The following is a 17,928-nucleotide window of genomic DNA, read 5'->3' on the forward strand; positions in this document are numbered from 1 at the left end:
GGCGAATGTTCAGTTCGGTACGAGGTAGTGTTTATTTGCAAGCATCCAGAAGACGACAAGGGACATGAGGTAGTCATGCTCCTGCGGATATCAGAGTCGACTTGAAGTCAGAAGCGAATGAGAGATTTGCAGGAGATAGGTCGCCGTCTGCACGGAGCTGCGCGTTATGTAGTCCAGAGGAATCGGACTCGAAGTCCGTTTCGTTCGGTCTGCTACTCGAGGACAAGCACATGTGATACACGGCAACACAGAGAGGCCTTTGATTCCTTGAACGAAGCGGAGTCGACGCACACGCGTGCACGTGGAGGCACGTGGTCGGCAGTGACTCGGCAGGATTCGGCAAGTACTCGGAGTTTAACTTTTGGGCGGCTAGGGCGGGCCTGCCAACTTGGTGCAGAGTCGGCCAGACAATGTTAGATCAGGACCACCATGGCAAATCTCATCCGCTGCACGAAATCTGGCAACGACTGGACGACGAACGAGCTGGCAGCATACAACATCTCTATTACGCCGCAGGACGTCACAGCGTTCTTTGGACTAACAGCCCTTCCTGAGCCCCATGTACCGGCAGACATGCTGCAAAAGCTCGAAGCCGACGATGCAGATGACCTTGATGCCTGCCGCACCATCGCAGCAATGGACCTTACGATGAATCCTGTTCCTGCAGAGGAAACTGCCGTAGATGATTTCACCGTCCGTCTTTTCGACATGCTCGGTTACACAACGCGCGATATCTCCCTGCGCACCAGGAAAGACATCCCACTCGTCATCTGCGGGGAATCCAGACGTGCAAAGACAGACGTATGCCTGTTGATGAATAGATCAGAGATCATTCTTCTAGTCCAGGGAGATAAAAGGAACAAGGACGAGGGTGGAGACCCTGAGGCACAGCTCATCGCTGAGGCGATAGCCACTTTCCAGAGCAACAATAAGAAGCGTGTCTTCGCTGGCGTTCCTGTCCGCGATGCCTGTCTCATTCCTGGGATTGTCATGACCGGCACAGCTCCTACCTTCTACAAAATACTGGTTACAAAGAACCTTGCAGATGCAGTTGCATTCGGCATCTTTCCTCCCCACCCTACCGTGGTCCATCGCCACGTTCCATCCGTCCCTCGCCCCATGCGTCGTCTTACCGAAGGAATGAAGCCCTTGGACAACCGTGCCATAGTCCTTCGATGCTTTGAGGGATTCAAGAAATTCATTCCCCCGCAGTAGAAGGGAACGTACCTTCCTTTGATCCTTCCATTTTCCATCAACTGAGATTACTACGTGCGTACACTTCTTTTGTGCCGTTTCTTTTTCCTTTCCAACTTTGTAGTTGCGGCCCAATTTATAGCATCGGTGTACATTAATGTTCGTCGTTACAAAGCGAATAATTTTCAAGTCACTGCGATCTTCGACTTTGCGAATGAAGTTGAGAACACGGAACAGATCCTCTAGGTACGAATCGTGAGTCGCACACCAGTTCCGTTAGCCGAAAAAGCAGTGGATCAAATTTAATGATAGACCATGCATAAGATTACATGCCTGTACATTTCGATTAGTTCCACTATTATTCAACGCTACTCATGCCGATACTAGAACTCACGATGAAATAAATAAATAACGAGAAAACCGTCGAGAACGTAATAGCAGTTACTTTTCTTCGCCAAAATACTCCTCGACCAAAACCTTCTTCCGTAGATCGAGAAGCACCGCATCCATCTCTGTTCGCGCGGGCATCTTGGGAGGCATGAGATTTTCGGCAGTCAAGAAAGGTATATATGATGCTGCTGCATGAGCGCTAGCATAAGCTTGGTCCACCGACGGTTCTGAGCGCGGTGGAGGCACGCTTGCTCCAGTCTTTGAACGCTTTGAATCTTCCGTCTCCGAACCTTCCTCGTCAGCATCAGCATCCTCAGCCTTGCGTTTAACATTTTGCGCTGCTAGTGAATGCGACAAGAGAGCTGCGGTGTCCGACATGTCCGGCCGGGGATATTTTGGTATGGGATCGTCATTTGGAAGGCCCAAAGTTTCTCGAAGATTTGTATACGCTTCTTCCCATTCTGTAGATTGTCTAATGAGTGATTGAAGCAGTGAAGAGCATCCATCGGCTTACCATCTCCTTCCGCTTGCCGTTCAAATTCCAGTAGTTTGCCGTCAACTTCGTCTGTGTCGCCGTAGTACGCTGGTCCATGTCCTAGGAACTTTTTGTAGAACGCCAAAGTCTGATTTTCCTCTTCCTCCTCGTTCTTTCGGCTCTGGAAGAGTTCTCGAACACCTGGCAGTTCTTTCGCTCGTCCGAAATACCTAAAAGCACGTTAGAAGAAATTCTGCTGACCAGGACTTGATTCTTACTTGTAACCCTTCGTCCCAGGTACCTCTTTCCCGTCATCGTCTAGCATGGCCACATTCCGTCTATAGTTAGCACCACCGAGGGCCACAATTTGATTCTCCCAGTGACGCTTCTCTCGCAAAATTTTGTTGATCTCGTCATTTAAATCGCGGACTTCATAATCGGTAAGGCCAGCTACAACAAAATGGTGTTGAGAGCGCCCTACTGGATAAACGGGAAAGAGTACCACACCATCCTGAATTTTTGACACTTTTCTGCTAATTTCCCTCAGAATTTCTCCTCTCCATCGTTCACATTCGCGCAAACTTTTGCATGCGCTTGCCATTCGCGGCCGACGGTCACCACGAGTCCCAAGGCCAAGCTCTGCCGCTTGGGCCTCTCGGAATCGATAAAGCATGGACTGCGCCTTTTCCTCATTACGGGCCTAGGGTATTCCGTTAGTATTCTTCGCAAGACACAGAAATGCGGCATGCACCATTTTTGCTGAATGATGAGACTGAACAAGTACGTGAATTTAAGGTGTCACAGTCACCGTCACAGATAGTGGCTCAAAATATCGGCAGTATTCGGCAAAAACAATTTCCTGTAAATATGTTTACAGTACTATATTTTAGGTAGAATATCGCCAAATATAGCTCTCTCTCTTACCACACGGATGACGCCAAATATTACAGACGTCGAAGAAGGTATGCCTATATTCTTCGAAATATGTACATTTGCTGCATTTTGCGAATAGAAAAACGCCATTTTTCCAATGTCGTAGCAACATTTCACAAGTATACTCAATATTCGGTGTGTATGTCTAATACTTCACCGAGCACTGTCAATAGTAACTACTATTTTAGCTAACAGCAAATAATAGACGTAGAAGAGATCTTTATACTCTTCCAAAGGCTGACCAGGACCTTCTCGCTTCATTGGGATACAAAGAAAAATTAAACCTTGTCGACGATGCCATTTTAGCAAATGCCGCGTTCCTCAACCAGATCGTCGCTAATCCAGAGATATTCGGGCACGATATGGACGATGAAGACGGCACTGTAGGATTCCCAGAACCAGTAGGTCACTCGCATTCACACGATACAGGTCTGTCTGATTCATTCCGGGCCGCCAACACAATTTACGAACCTTAACATTCAGACCATGCGCATGCGCATTCACATTCACATTCACACGGTCCACATAGCGGCTTCCATTCTAAGCCGAAACCATATAAGCCATCGGATTTTGATATGGATAAGTTAAGGAGTACCCTCAAGCAGTTTGTGCGCGATTGGAGCGAAGAGGTAAGGTTTGCGGCTCGCTCTGCGGCGCTTCTATTGATAATCATTGGTATCACAGGGAAAGGAAGAACGAGAGGCGTGCTATGGCCCCATGAAAGACGCGCTGTTGAAGCATTTCGCTAGCTCCTCGGACGAAGAAAGGTGAGCGGTTCATATAGGCTATCGAGGCTTCCAGTAAGCACGGAAATTCAGTGAAAGAATGGAGTGAGGTGCTTCTCCCCGATAACCTTCAGCCTCCTTACAAATACCTAAAAACTCTAAGACGGCGCTGCCGTCGAAGGAGTCGTCTCGGGATCTCCGTTTTACTGCAAGCTTACGAGCCGTGCATCGGTAGAAGTCATATACTTATCATTGCATCAGGAAGAAGCTGCGGGTTCTTATTCCTGGCGCAGGGTTGGGCCGACTTGCCTATGACGTCGCCAAGTTAGGTCCGTGAGTCTGTACACTCTTGAGCATCCTGCCTTAGCCATTCCCAGGCTTCGCATGTCAAGGCAATGAATTCTCTCACTACATGCTCCTGGCATCATTCTTCATTCTCAACAGGTACGCATTTCCGTTTTAGATTGGCGCGCCTGCTCTAACTATAAAACAGAACGGACGAGATCAAAAAATACAAAATATACCCATATGTACACTCGTTCTCTAACGTCTGTTCCCGATCAACGATGTTGCGCGCGATATCGATACCTGACGTGCTTCCATCGGACCTTCCGCCGGGCTCTGACTTCTCTCTCGTCGCAGGAGACTTTGAAGAAATATACGGTAACGAAGACGATGGAGGAGAAGAACCACATTCGGGACAATGGAACGCAATCCTGACGTGTTTTTTTATTGATACGGTGCGTTCTTATGACTTCAGTATATGGGGCTGGCGTTGTTTTGCACCAATCGGAATGCCCCGAAATGATCTTGAGAACAGCAAAATCTTGCAGCAGATATCCCGGGCTTGCCTGACATGGCAACGCCGAGTGATCGCTGTAGATCTAAATTCTGTTCGTCGACTACAGCCACATATTCTATTCACCTCAAAATAGCCATCTATTTCTACTCTCAAATCAGAACGCTCACACATTCTAGGCCAAAAATATCGTAAACTACTTGCGTATCATCCATCGTATTCTAGCTCCAGGAGGGGTGTGGATAAACCTTGGTGCGGAGTGACTCGTTGCGACTTGCAAGACACTGACGCCACCCGCAGGACCGTTGTTGTGGCATTTCGAGAACAACAACACTAATGACCCGTCAGTCGAGCTTGACCTAGAAGAAGTCAAAGCATTGGCGCGTACCATTGGATTCGAACTCAGAGTAAGCAGTCGGTATTGGAATTCATTCGCATTTACTCAGATGTTCCGAGCAGAACGAGAGCACTGTCGACACGACGTACACGAACAATTCCGAAGGAATGCTGGGCTACGTGTATCATGCCGCATTCTGGACTGCCACGAAGATAAAGGCGGAATAATTACTGTAATAAGTGATCCGCTGGTTCTTCTTTTGGCCGGTTTGGCAATCATGCATAATGTAGCTTTCAATGACGATATGCGATGTTCTGATATTCTGTGTTTCGATGTCGTCGTATACTCTATGATGATGACGGGCGGCCGGCGCGGTAAGATCTGTGGTTGATTGTGATTGTTTTCCTCTGCTATCTTCCTTCCTGCTGGTCTCATTGACGGTAGTTCTCCTGTCGCCTTCCCCCTTCTCCCACTAGGAAGAGCCCATGCCAAACGGAAACAGTGCGAACAGTGCGTCTTAGCACCGATCAGTCGTCAAGTCAGTTACAAGTTCATGTGGTCCAAATAGATCCAATGGTGTTGGTGTTGGAGACATCCATCTGCTAAGTATGAGACGCGATCAGTCCCATGATTGGCCCTGTTATCAAAGTAGTACTGAAACTGGTCGTAACGGTTTTCGTTGCAACCACTCAAACATTACCATGGGTACTTTAGATGGAAAGAACGTCTCTAGTAATCACAAACACGGTGGCGTATCGATTATCGAGAATACGACCTTCACGTAGCGATTGTTGTCCATGTTCGCGAACTAGTGTAAGTACATTCGACCTGGTTTTACGTTGTCGTCATTCATTGATTTGGTTCGTACTCATGGGTTGCGGATTTCCTGGCAGGCATTCTAGCAGCTTTGTGGGCCCATTGTTTTTGGTATCAACTTCTTTCTCACTGGCGGAGCACTCTTTTGCATAAACAGAGTCGAAAGCGGTCTAAAGGCGATGAATACTAGTCTTGACTCATCCTGGCATAATCTTCGGGGCAAGGATCCCTTCTACTGTTAGTCATTCTGTAAGTTCTTTTTGCCGGATCCCGTTCTCAATGTTTCCCCCACAGATCTTACTATACACACCGGCGGTGAACTTATTAATGGCACCAATTATTCCACCGCATGGTCTGCCCTTGTTCTGTTATCCATGATCATCTTCGTTACTCGTCTCGGAAACGTCCATCACTGCAAGGGGAATTGTTTGCGCTCGAAGGTATGATAATTATGCATAATGAAGACGAAGGATCATAGAGACGTTTCTCGTGATGTGAAATCTACTAGCGAAAAGGGCACCGCAGAGCACTTAGAAAATCCGCATTCAGTTGCATAGGCGGTATATACACTTCTCCGTGACTATTTATAACTGTTACAGGTATCCCGTACGAAATGGAAAGAACAAATGCCGCCAGAGGTTCAACATACTCGGACCGGCCCAGGGAGCATATCGAATACTTAGAGAATAAGGAAATGATCCGTAGAATGTCCGACGACCTTCTGTATTATGACGAAATGCGGTTCGACGGATTTCGATGACATTCTATGTTATCGGGTGGTAAGGGGCGTGGCGCGACCATGGTCGCTGAGCCGGTCAGGTTCAAGGGAGATCGAAAGACTCTTCCGGTATTTTGTGTTCTGTGTTGTTTTCGATGACTACAGTTTTTTATGCCCTTCTTGACACCAGCCATCCTACGGGTTACGAATATTGTTCCTGCTCTGCTATGTAGGCAATCACAAGCAATCACTAGACTCCGACCAAGAATCACAAATTGAAATTCGGGAACAGCGTCCCGTCGATCGATCGTGGACTCCCACGTGACCCCGGACGATTAAAATAGTCGGATATATTTTTTGGAGGCATCTTTCCTGCTAACGACCACTGGGGATCCGAACGGTCTCATGATTAGCTTTCCGTCTGTTATTTAATCAGATTCTTGCTCGGCCCTTCTTTCCCATCCTCCGACCATATCATGGCTTCAGGACACGCTCTTACTCCTACTGATGACAAAAACGACCAGGGCCTGAGTACGCAGGCTGATTTACTTGAGGTGGCAAACGACTTGGACTCGGGAGAAATAAATGAACTCGCTGTTGTTGCAGAAGGAGAGGAGAAGACGACTTGGTTTGTCTGGACTTTAGTATTCTGTGCTACAGTGTCTGGGCTACTTTTCGGTATGCAAGTCCATTGTCATCAATGATTTGTTTTCACTGAGCTTCGGTATGAAGGGTACGATACTGGCGTAATATCAGGCGCACTCGTGACTATAGGTTCTGATTTGGGACCGGAAGAGTTATCCAGTGGCCAGAAGGTGTGTTGCGCGTTCGGCCCGTGGGCCTTAACTGATGCCGCTCTGTCCTTCCGCCAGGAATTCATCACCTCTGCTACAACATTGGGCGCTCTTCTTGGCGGTTTGGTAGCAGGTGCCATGTCTGATTGGACGGGTAGACGGCCCGTCCTGGCCATCTCTGATATTATATTCATCGGGGGAGCAATCGCACAAGCAGTCTGTCACAATGTCTGGAGCATGGTCCGTGTTTCTCCATATATTATTACGGTCTGCTCACAAGACTTCTGTAGGTTGGTGGCCGCTTCCTTCTTGGTATCGGTGTGGGATTAGCGTCTTGTATCGCGCCACTATACATCCAGGAGCTCTCTCCAACGCGTCTTCGGGGTCGCATGGTCGTCATGAACGTGGTCGCTATTACTTTGGGACAGGTCATTGCATACGGCATTGGTGCAGGCTTCGAGACAATGCATGGCGGATGGCGTTGGATGGTCGGATTGGGGGCCGTTCCAGCCGGTATTCAATTAGTATTTCTGTTCTTCCTTCCAGAAAGTCGTACGTGAATTCGGCTCTCGGATCGGTTTAACCCTCTGTTGACCCTTTTGACCCTCAGCTCGTATCATGTTGTTGAGAGGTGATCTTCTTGCCGCTCAGAAGATCATGACCAAGATTTATGCCCTGGCTAAGCCTTCTGATGTAGAGCTAAAAGTGTGTCTATTCCGTCATGCGGGGCCCCCAATGTCTGATGGCATCATCATATCTTAGGTCAAAGTTCTACAAGCGGCGGTGCAACGAAGCGTAGAGATTACGCGCAACACGACCTTTATGCATCGGTTCAAGTCTATGCTAATGAATCCAGTGTATCGCAGAGCACTCAGTAAGTTAATATATCCTGGTATCGTTGTATACTAACTTCGGAATCTAGTCGTAGGCTGTGGATTGCAAGCGTTCCAGCAGCTTTGTGGTTTTAATACACTGATGTATTACTCAGCTACGCTCTTTGCATCCATTGGATTTGATCAGCCGACCGCAGTTGGCTTGATCGTTTCTGGTACTAACTTCATCTTCACCATCATTGCCCTTGTTTGTATCGACAGGATCGGAAGACGAAGGATTATGATTCTTAGTTCGCCTGGTATGATCTTTGGGCTGACGTTGGCAAGCATATCTTTTCACTGTCAGTGATACCTCTCCTTCGATGTGCTCCTCTCATCCCTTTTCGCCTCACAGATCTTACTATCAACACTGGTGGCGACCTTATTCAAGGTAGTGACTACCCCAAGTCATGGTCTGCTATCGTGTTATTATCTATGATTATATTCGTTGCGTCATACGCTACCGGTCTTGGTAACGTTCCGTGGCAGCAGGGGGAACTCTTTGCACTCGAGAGTACGGCTTTTCTACGCACTACTTTGGGAATAGATCTGACCAATTTTTCTTCAAGTCCGCGGAGTAGGCACGTCCCTCGCGACTGCGACTAACTGGGCTGCCAACCTGCTCATCAATTCCACATATCTCTCACTCATGGAGAAGATAACGCCTTCTGGCGCGTTTGGTTTCTACGCTGGACTGTGTCTTTTGGGCTGGCTGTTTGTCATATTCTGCTACCCTGAAACAGCGGGTCTGAGCTTAGAGGAAGTCATGATGGTGTTCAAGCATAGCTTTGGTATCAAAGAGAGTGGGCGTCTGAGGGACACGAAACGGAAGATGAAGGCGAGGGAGGTTACTCACGACGAGAAAGAGACCACGGAACACAAAGAGGTTGCGTCTTCAGATGTATAATATATATACCATAGTTTCCCTACGCAATTGCTTTCTATTTTTCTCTTACGTCTACATGCCTTTCTGTGGAGCTACTGAAGCGACCAGCCGTGCCCTACCCACATTCTATTCATAAAATGCACAGTAAATCAGATGAGCGCGCTCCGTCGCTACCAGCACACTAAGGAATACTGCGGAGCCAGAGACAAACACTGTTCAAAAACCGACCCCAGCTCGGATCAGCATAGCAATCAATTAACGACAATCGTACACCATGAAGAACTCGTAAGCAAAAGGAACCAACGTCTAAGGAACATAAACTACTATCAAGGCATTGACCACCAGCTTATCCAGCTGACCATTCGACACAAATGGCACACGCTCCTTGCCAACCGCATGTACGTTCCCATCTGTCAAGATAGTGATCTCTGCTTCCAATAGAGGGATAGCACCACTACTCGCTATCCGCTGTCGCAAGTTGCCCACCTCTTCATGAAGCTCCGGGTCCCCATATGTACTGAAAGCACCGCGCAGAGCGGGGGTACCTCTCCGCGAAATGCCATCCAGAACTGGGCTAGAGATGTCTTCACTGAGCGATTCGACGACGTGATCGATTGGCCATATGTATCCTCCAGCAGTCCAATGTAGTTCGGGAGTAAGCTTATACAGCCTGAGAGCGTTGTACAAGACTGAATCACCGCCTTTCAGCTGATAAAAGGGTCAGTAAGCGTGAAAGTGTTCGCGGAATGAGACGTACGAGGGGTACCAAAGATTCTGCTAGGACGTCTGCAGGACATACCCCGTAGTCATGAGAAAGGGAGAACGCAATCTTCCTTCCTCTGGACATATTCAATACTGGTGCGAGCAAGTCAAAGAACCCATCGCTCGGGTTAACCAGGGGCTCCGCAGCCACTCCAACCCCCGTCCCGAAAGTCTTCAGATACACACCATACAGGATCGACACTCTACACCCCTTCTCGACCGTCTCGACCTCATAATCGCAATCCGCAAGGAACGCCGTCCACTCGATATCCCCATTCTTACCACCTTTGCCGGTGAAGCGTTCCTCCACATTGGTGCTTTCGGACCGGACGACGAGTGCGCCACCTCGGAAGCGCACGGGGAGGGTGACGGTGATGGTTGCTACCCTGCTGTCGTTGCGGAGCGAGCGAGATTGGGGCCCCATGTGACCGCCGGAGACGATGACTTCAAGACGGTCCCGGAGGGTGGTGAGGTAGTGGCCCTCGGGGAGGGATGGGAAGAGGGTGGTGCGGACGGCTGCTAAGATGGGATGGTTCGCGATCTCGAGAGAGGTGGTGAGAGGGAGATTGGGAGGGTAGAAGAGCGATTCGTGCTCTGCGTACGAGTCCAAATCTGATGTTTGATGAGGTCGGCAGGCGGCGATGAGGACATCGAGGGCTGGAGGCGTGTTATAATCGACATCGATGGGGAAATCCAGGGAATGAGTTATTCCGCTCTGGAGAGTTAATGATCAGCAGAGATCAGGATCGTCATGAAGTGTAACATACCTTTGTCCGGAAAAATAGAACCAGCTGTGAGGGATCCAAAGGTATTCTGCCAGAGATTGAGAATACGCGGGTTTTGGCGGCAAGAAGGCGCGATATGTGATCTCGATATACGAGTTCCTCGTCGTAGGCTGGGTGGTTCAGATGAGGCAGAACGCTGTGTGGGCGATAGGGTGACCTGTAACTGCGCTCGATCTGAAAGTCGACACTGGGGCTTGTTTGAACGTAAGGCAAGCCATCAGAGCCTACACGACCATAGAATCCTGAGGGACTTGGTGCGCGGCTGCTCGGAGAGAGGATCATTGGACGTAAAAGTGATGAAGCAAGGAGATGAACGGGGTTTACAAAAGGAGAGGGTTAAAGCGCGGTGTCCTAACTATGTAGAGGCTGCGCAAAGAACGGAAAACACGAGTTAGGGCTCCACTCTAGAACACGATGTAACAACGTGTACGGTGATCGGAACATCTAGGCTTGTGACGCTGCCTTCCCAAGCATGGAACTCGTTTTGACAGTTGACGCACAGAGGATGTAGGGAGTATCGCTATCCGCTTTTCACTGTTATGGTCATGAATGGGACACGGTTGACATTTGAAGGAGATTCTGATGCCGGTTTCAAGGGTTACCTCGAAGTTCTGTCAGACTGGTGAGTGGCTTAGCAAATGCACGAGCTGACAACAAAGGCTATTACGCATCATACTCGGAGTTCCTTTGGAGTTCCCAGCTACCAATTGGTCGACCATGATCTTGTGTGAGAGAATGGGGACGTAAGAATGCAAAGGCCTTTCTTTGTGTGAGTAGTCAGGAAGAAAAAAGTGCTGGTCAGCCGACCTTATGCATGCATGAATCGCCTAGTACTGCACGTTGCATCACGACCGTGCTTGGTATAATGCCGAGTTATGCACTGAGTATGTGTAAAGAACGCGGTGATTCTGAAAAATTTACGCATAATCAACAGAGCGACGACCGTATCTTTCTCGGAGTTGATCAAGTCCATCACGTTCCTTTGTTTTCAGTGTGTTGACGCTCCCCAAAGCGGAGCTCCGTCGTAGGTTGGCATTGATAGGCTTTTTTGATTACGGAAAGCGCATGGACGAAAAAGGTGGCAGGCCGACAAGAAAAGTCAGAAAAGGTCTTCGACGTCGGTCGTGCTGCAAGTCTTCTGTGGGTTGATTTTTTTGGGTGATCGGCATTCGGAGCTGATGCATGATGTTCCGACAAATTGCCAGACTTCGGAAACCAATAATGGATTAGGATAAGTATACAGTAAGTGTTACTGGAGGATAAGTAGTCAATCAAATGCTTTATAAGGAGTCAAGTCCACGAACCGGTATCATATAGTAAAATCTGGTCCAACCAAATGTGAATAGCCAGTCCTCCCCGGCTTGTTATATACAGGTAACTGACTTTCTAGAAGCAGTTCTTGAGAATGACCCTATACAGAACAATAAGAAACGCAGATCACAAAAAAAGAGACGAAGATAACCGCCTTATAGCCTATCAAAGGCTGCCAACACCGAATATATCATATGTACAGATCTCCAAGAAACATTCCATCGCGTCAAACGTAGACTCGTAGCCTTTCCGTCTGCGTAAACCGTTGGTCGTCCGTGCCCTTTCTATATTCACCTCGTGTCGTAATGGATAACTCCCTTCCTTGCTCTTTGAAAGCGCGTAGTTCATTCACATCCTTTGGCGATAGCCCGCTCAACACATCTTGCGTCAAAATCTGCACATTGAGTACCCGCAAACCCGGGCGCGCCTTGACCAGATCCAGCAGACCAGTACTGATGAACGCGAATCCTACACCCAAGAACTCACAGTCGTACATATTGATATCGAGGACTCGCAACTGGGGAAGAAAACTGTTGGCTCTTTTTACCACGGTGGCGATGAGGCTCTTGATGGTATTGTCCTGTTTTTTAGACCATGATGGGAATCGGAGGCGGAGCTCGGTGAGCTGGGGGTTGATTTCGAGGATCCGGGTGAGGTCTGAGGAGCCTGGAGGATCGAAGATGGAGAGAGTGCGTAAGGCGCATTTGGATTGGACGAGCATGTCCCGGATAGCGGGGAGGATGTCGTCTGGGAGGGTGACGTCGTAGGAGTTGACTGTTAGGGATTCGAGAGCTGGGAGGGAGATGCGTCGCATCAGGGCGCTGTCGCATGCGTGGAGGTCGCGTAAGGAGGCGTTGGTAATGATACTGGGCTTCGCCTTGGAGAATAAACCCGGCTTTTTACTGTGGGGTCCGAGGAGCTGGTGGTTGGTGAGTAGTCGTTCTAGTTTGGGAGATCGGCGGAGAAGGGCGACGTAGTATTCCGTCATGGATTCGTCCCCCCATTCACGGTCGTCGCTGAATGCGACGAGGCGGGGGTACGGGAGCTCGATTCGGTTTTTGAGGTGCCCGAAGTTTTGCAAGGTGACTTTGGAAAGGTTCGGCGAGAGGGCGAAGGCGTCGATGGTGCCAAATTCGTGGATGTCGGAGCATTTTAGGTGGAGCGTTTGGAGGTTTGGGGTATTGTTGCGGACGGTGAATAGCGTTCGCATGCGCTCTGGGGATAGCTCGATGGTAGCTATGCGCCATTGCTTGGACACCTGGATGACTTCCAGTAGAAGGGCGTCAACTATGCCTTTCTGGGATTCATCAAAGCATCTATAGTTTGTTCTAAATGTAAAATCCAAGGGATGGAAGGGGCCGAGACGCGAAAGTGCTGTCTGAAGGAGTGAGAGGGGGTCCTTGAGCTTGAAAGAGCACTTTGTCTGGTCGACAGATAGTCCAGTCCATAGGGATCCCAACAGTAAAATGGCCCGCCAGTCTCTGCAAACGTGGCTCAAGGCCCAGGGTCCTCTTGATACGTCGAACACATCGTAGCGCTCTTCCTTTACCAAGGTGAAGATACGCGACAGTGTCGATGTTGGGACGCGTCGAAGTAGTACGGGGACTTTCTACAAGAAAAATTAGATATATGCTGTCAATTTTGTGAAGAAACGCACTGATGATTGATCCATAGCGCGTTAGATTTGACTTTTTGAGACACGACGATACAGGGAAAGGCTGAGCTATGCTTCGACCTTTCAGATATGGCCAAAAAGAATAAGATTTAGGTAACTTTTGAGAACTCGACGCTGCTGGTGGATGAGATGAGGGAGGAAGGAAAGAGCGGTTGCCAGGAGAAAAATGGTTACGCGTTATTTGGCTGCAGGCTGAAAAATCAACAATGGCACGTGGTCCATCATCAACTTATCTGGCTGCGGATCTGCGCAGTCTACATCTTTTCCGCATGCCTCTCACTGTTCCTCGTCGCCATCGTGTCCTTTTATTGGGACGACTCCATCGCCTGACCTACGGTTCGTCGAACATCCGTGTTTTTTCCAGCAAAAAAATGGCTTGTGGAGCTCACTGGCTCCATGCCGGCAAAACCGTGGCTGCAAAGGGCCTTTCCGTGGGATCTGTTGACCAGAACACTGGCAGCGAATAGGAATCCGAGACGTTGTCATACGAGCAAGTTTGTCTCGGTGAATTTGACCCAAATACAAGAGTCAGGCCCAAGTAGAATGGATATGAAGGTGTGCTTCCAGCTTGCTACACCAGCTACGACAGCTGAGCTCTCCAAAAAGGAAATCATCGGCCCGGATGACGGCCCGTCGGGGTTATAAATGGAGGCAGTGCTGAACAGTGTCTTATTTCCGTCTTGTCCATCAACCTCGTCGTCGCTTGGGTGACGCCCGTGATTGGAACACGCTATCGGCGGGAAATCTCCATTGTGGGAACTTTTGTTAATGCAGTGCGTGGCACAACCCTGACTGCCGGCTTCGCTCCACCATGTTGCTCCTGGAGAAGGACGACAAAGGCGCAGATAGGGCCTCCCTGCTTGCCCTCGATGCCTCGTCGTCCACCGGCTCACCGACAGTAGTCGGCGTACCACCGCCTACGGCCACTCGACTGTCTCGCCGTCTCATCCTTATTCACTTGCTGCATCTCCTTCTTCTGGCCATCAGTTTGACAATTCTTATTCTGGGCGTTCTTCGCTTGGACGAGGACGTATCTGTTTCTTTTACAGATGTAAGTTGTCGCATCTCCCCCTTTTTTGCCCTAACTTACGACTATCGCAGGCTGCGTCGGTATCCAGCTATTTGTCACTCGGGTTTCAGATATTCTTCACGGCAGCGGTCATAATATTGGCTTCTTTATCTCGAGTGGCGGCTGTAGACTCCGCTGTTCGGCATCGTGCGTTCTTGTGCTCATTTTGGCTTCAGTCCTTGTTCTTATTCGCATACAGCGACAAGTCTGACCGAGCTCGACCTTCGTATCCAAGCATGGTCCGGCATAGCATCTTCCCTATCAAATTGGAGACCTAGCGCAAGACGGTCTCTAAATCCATTCAACTCAGTCTTCACAGCCATTCCTCTATACTTTATTGCTGCAGCATGCCTATGCATCGTAATGTCGAGTGTTCTCGGTATGTCGGTTGTTTGTACCCGAAGCACATGTCTCATATGTTCTCACACAGGCGTCCAAATATACGTCGCCACCGCTGTGCAATCAGTTAATGCTTCGGTGATAAATCATATGGGCTCGTATCTCGATCCACTCAACATTTCCACGCACGACATTCGAGATGCCTTTGTGAAAGATAACCAATGGACATGGCCGGTATGGAACTTCGTTCTTCTATCTCGTCACGAGTCTCAAACAGTCGTAGGCCAGAGAATGGGACCTCAATATGTTTATATCCTCGGCGAGCTACTCAAACAAGAGCCCTGGCCTTCAAAAAAGGTGCGTCAATTTGTTCGGCGTAACTTAGTCATTGTTCATGTTCTGCCCAGTCTTTTATACGACATTCCCATCAATGCATTCCCAACCGAGCAATACAGTTCTAGTATGTGCCATTCATTCTCTTCATAAAGCATTTTGTAATACATGCTACAGTCATCGTTAATTCCACTACGATGAACGTCCAATGCAGTCAAGTACAGGAAGCTGACATCAACATTTTTCTCATGCCCCTCGCCGATAATAATACGTCACATGCTATAGCTGATCTCTCCGAGGGTCCTGAAGGTCCTGTCGACGTCTGGTTCAACCTTTCCATGCCTCCGCCCCCTTATTGGGACCCCAAAATGCCACAATCGAACTTCACTACCTTCTTTCAAACCCTTCAGACAACGTGTGGATCGGATAATCACAACATGGGGCCCGGACCTCACATATGCTTCAATCCCAGTTACATGAACTTCACGAAAGTCGTCGTTCAACCTTGGGTGCTCGATAGCAATGTCAGTTTTCCAGGTCATCAGCAAATTGTCTTCGTCATCGCCACGTCGAATGAGGACGTCCTTATACGTGACGCTGACGGTTCGACAGGGGCTACTGTTAACGCAACCATCAACACCGGTTTTTGCAGGCCGAATCACGATCCTTCTGAGGACGATAGGTCTTGCAAGTCGGTGCAGATGTTTGTTCAGACTATCGGCTGTACGCTGCAGACGACTCAAGCGGACGTTGAAGTTACATATTCTGGAGTTTTGGTCGACGTAAACACGCCATCTAATCCCGAACCTCATCAATGGGACATCTTCCAGTGGGACCCGACTAGCCCGATACGCGTAGAAGATCTTTTCCTTACCGCGTTCAGTCCGGTCCCGACCACGGACGAGATAATCTCTGGCAACGCCTCGCTTGCCAATCTAGGCCAGAGCCCTGTAGAGCAGCTTCTCGCGAACGTCGTCTGCCCGGCATCGAACAACAACAACTCTTATCTCGGACTTGATGAACTCGAGTGGAGTTTGGCGGCTCTCTACGCAAGCTATATTTGGAAGGTGTGGCAATTGTGTGATTGCCCATCCTGGCCGATGTATACTCGTCAGCCTCCGTTGGTGTGTCAGAACTTTCAATCGGGCGCTGCCACAGGTGGCTGGGATGCCGTGGCTGATGCACAGGTCACAATGTCCGAGACCAAGGCCACGTTGAAAGTTATTCCTTGGCGGGCGGTGATTGGAGCAGCATGCAGTACTCTTATGTGTGTCTTGTCTTTTGCCCTTTTGGGTACGACAACAGATCGGGATAAGGATACACCGCTGAGGGAGGCTAGGCTCGTAGACGGTGTTCGATTGATGATTGACTCGTCTTTGCCTAATACGGCGAAACTAGTAGGGGTTGAGGGCTTGAAGCTCAGGTATGTGCAGGGTTACTTCTTTACCAGAGACGGACTAACTTTTCCGATGTAGGTATAGCTGGAACGATGATCAGAGCCACCGGATACTTGATGTTCGCGATGAGAATGAGAAGGTGGCGTAGTAGACCTCGGACAGATATGGACTGGATTCACGGGACTGGGGTGTTGTACATTGGTAGTACTGTACATACGGATAGTGATGGTGAAGGGTTGGTTCATCTGCTTTGGGAGGACGTGGTGTATGACGTAGAGGATGGCTGCTTGACTTTTACCCATACGGGTAAGCTTTATAATTCCCAACAGTTCTTGGCGAGCTGATTCTATAATGTAGCGACCAAGACCTGATGGATATCATGACAAGGGTGGGATATCGGGACATTTGCTCAGCTGAATCTCGTGAAACGGCTTGTCTTGAGTGGTGCGTTTATTTGAAACGGTGTTGGTTTCCCGGCCAGCTGAGCGCGAGTCATGTATAGATTTTTTTGATGACCCGTCCTTATCGTTCCTATGGACACAGCTTCCTTGCTTCGGTGGGGCGCCCCACCAAGTACCCCGCCCCTGGTACTAGGGAAAGCTTCTAGGTCCATACGCCTCATCTTCGGATGATGTGGTGAAACTTTGTTTTTGTTCTTTATGAAGGGCCTGCGGCCTTCATTGCGGGATTTCGTGATGCCTTTTGGGGACACAGTTATCGAATCTTATATTATCTTAAGATGAGATTTGGGCGGCGAGTGGTCATGCTTCGTACGGCCGTGGTAGTGTCTCAAGGTTGTTATTCCTGTACCGATTCGTGCTAGTCGAGTTCAACACCTTGCTTGCATTCATTAATTAACCCACATCATGCGCAGCGGCGTTCTGGTTTGTAATGTTCATTTGTTAGTATTGGGTAGGTAACTAACCATCTTGTCAACCTCTACGTACTTTGTCTTCGTTTCTACCGTTCCCGGAGGAAAACGTTGCCTTGCTGCATTTTCTGGGGCACACGGCTGCTCTGCGAGGAAGGTGCTTGCTCTTCATGACTGCATCTCGAATCTCAGAGGTACCATTTATTGCTTCTCAGTGAGCATACAGCCAGATACATTTTGATCTTCATTCGATGCTTTACGAATCACTTGTTTCTGTTTTCACCCATCTGTCGCCTCGCATCCCCCTCCTTCTAGTATTCGAACAGCATTATATTTAGTTGGATTAAAGGCTGAAGTTCATTTGCGTTATCGTCTTGAATACATGAAATCTACGCAGTACGCGTCTTGCCGAACGGCGAACTTGAAGAGCTTCCTGGCCATTAGTTT

At 48.9% G+C, this 17,928-nt stretch overlaps 7 protein-coding genes across 7 annotated transcripts; 4 read left to right on the top strand and 3 right to left on the bottom strand.

Annotated features, from left to right (window-relative positions):
* Positions 1-429: 429 nt before the first annotated feature.
* Positions 430-1,215, top strand: EV420DRAFT_1641057 (uncharacterized protein; the record flags this gene model as incomplete). The annotated part of the gene is made up of 1 exon (XM_060477182.1): positions 430-1,215. One exon carries the CDS (start codon positions 430-432, stop codon positions 1,213-1,215), a length of 786 nt encoding a protein of 261 aa, XP_060332548.1.
* Positions 1,216-1,379: 164 nt separating this feature from the next.
* On the bottom strand, positions 1,380-2,852 carry EV420DRAFT_213130 (Isy1-like splicing factor). The gene is made up of 5 exons (XM_060481241.1): positions 2,811-2,852; positions 2,338-2,759; positions 2,099-2,289; positions 1,589-2,045; positions 1,380-1,527 (listed from the first exon to the last, which is right to left on the bottom strand). The coding sequence occupies exons 1-4, from the start codon at positions 2,811-2,813 to the stop codon at positions 1,636-1,638; spliced, it is 1,026 nt and encodes a 341-aa protein (XP_060332549.1). The 5' UTR covers positions 2,814-2,852; the 3' UTR covers positions 1,380-1,527; positions 1,589-1,635.
* Positions 2,853-2,990: 138 nt separating this feature from the next.
* EV420DRAFT_1641059 (N2227-like protein-domain-containing protein) lies at positions 2,991-5,080 on the top strand (the record flags this gene model as incomplete). The annotated part of the gene is made up of 11 exons (XM_060477183.1): positions 2,991-3,021; positions 3,072-3,131; positions 3,188-3,421; positions 3,476-3,621; positions 3,677-3,759; positions 3,979-4,046; positions 4,095-4,161; positions 4,211-4,457; positions 4,696-4,768; positions 4,817-4,923; positions 4,976-5,080. The coding sequence occupies 11 exons, from the start codon at positions 2,991-2,993 to the stop codon at positions 5,078-5,080; spliced, it is 1,221 nt and encodes a 406-aa protein (XP_060332550.1).
* A 1,635-nt stretch (positions 5,081-6,715) lies between these two features.
* EV420DRAFT_213343 (general substrate transporter) lies at positions 6,716-9,112 on the top strand. The gene is made up of 9 exons (XM_060481242.1): positions 6,716-7,065; positions 7,120-7,202; positions 7,260-7,421; positions 7,472-7,733; positions 7,792-7,886; positions 7,944-8,055; positions 8,104-8,355; positions 8,409-8,567; positions 8,623-9,112. The coding sequence occupies exons 1-9, from the start codon at positions 6,864-6,866 to the stop codon at positions 8,958-8,960; spliced, it is 1,665 nt and encodes a 554-aa protein (XP_060332551.1). The 5' UTR covers positions 6,716-6,863; the 3' UTR covers positions 8,961-9,112.
* Positions 8,876-10,768, bottom strand: EV420DRAFT_1670799 (uncharacterized protein; the record flags this gene model as incomplete). The annotated part of the gene is made up of 3 exons (XM_060479057.1): positions 8,876-9,647; positions 9,697-10,416; positions 10,469-10,768. The coding sequence occupies 3 exons, from the start codon at positions 10,766-10,768 to the stop codon at positions 9,246-9,248; spliced, it is 1,422 nt and encodes a 473-aa protein (XP_060332552.1). The 3' UTR covers positions 8,876-9,245.
* A 927-nt stretch (positions 10,769-11,695) lies between these two features.
* EV420DRAFT_213488 (uncharacterized protein) lies at positions 11,696-13,573 on the bottom strand. Its single transcript, XM_060481243.1, has 4 exons — positions 13,455-13,573; positions 11,949-13,406; positions 11,791-11,897; positions 11,696-11,738 (listed from the first exon to the last, which is right to left on the bottom strand). The coding sequence occupies exons 1-2, from the start codon at positions 13,467-13,469 to the stop codon at positions 12,024-12,026; spliced, it is 1,398 nt and encodes a 465-aa protein (XP_060332553.1). The 5' UTR covers positions 13,470-13,573; the 3' UTR covers positions 11,696-11,738; positions 11,791-11,897; positions 11,949-12,023.
* A 710-nt stretch (positions 13,574-14,283) lies between these two features.
* EV420DRAFT_1641063 (uncharacterized protein) lies at positions 14,284-16,758 on the top strand (the record flags this gene model as incomplete). The annotated part of the gene is made up of 8 exons (XM_060477184.1): positions 14,284-14,523; positions 14,574-14,688; positions 14,741-14,920; positions 14,972-15,114; positions 15,164-15,237; positions 15,288-15,340; positions 15,391-16,636; positions 16,689-16,758. 8 exons carry the CDS (start codon positions 14,284-14,286, stop codon positions 16,756-16,758), a joined length of 2,121 nt encoding a protein of 706 aa, XP_060332554.1.
* Between the last annotated feature and the right edge of the window lie 1,170 nt (positions 16,759-17,928).

This window comes from Desarmillaria tabescens (genome assembly GCF_030435595.1).
Source record: "Desarmillaria tabescens strain CCBAS 213 chromosome Unknown EV420scaffold_12, whole genome shotgun sequence".
Taxonomy (NCBI): domain Eukaryota; kingdom Fungi; phylum Basidiomycota; class Agaricomycetes; order Agaricales; family Physalacriaceae; genus Desarmillaria; species Desarmillaria tabescens.

Excerpts from the sequence above, each read along its gene's own strand:
- EV420DRAFT_213130 (XM_060481241.1), bottom strand. Across the intron at positions 2,290-2,337 it reads CCTGGGACGAAGGGTTACAA|GTATTTCGGACGAGCGAAAG; the intron begins GTAAGAATCAAG and ends ACGTGCTTTTAG. Across the intron at positions 2,046-2,098 it reads ACGGCAAGCGGAAGGAGATG|AATGGGAAGAAGCGTATACA; the intron begins GTAAGCCGATGG and ends GACAATCTACAG.
- EV420DRAFT_213343 (XM_060481242.1), top strand. The coding sequence starts at position 6,864 with ATGGCTTCAGGACACGCTCTTACTCCTACTGATGACAAAAACGACCAG. Across the intron at positions 7,422-7,471 it reads GTCACAATGTCTGGAGCATG|GTTGGTGGCCGCTTCCTTCT; the intron begins GTCCGTGTTTCT and ends AGACTTCTGTAG. Across the intron at positions 8,568-8,622 it reads GGAACTCTTTGCACTCGAGA|TCCGCGGAGTAGGCACGTCC; the intron begins GTACGGCTTTTC and ends TTTTTCTTCAAG.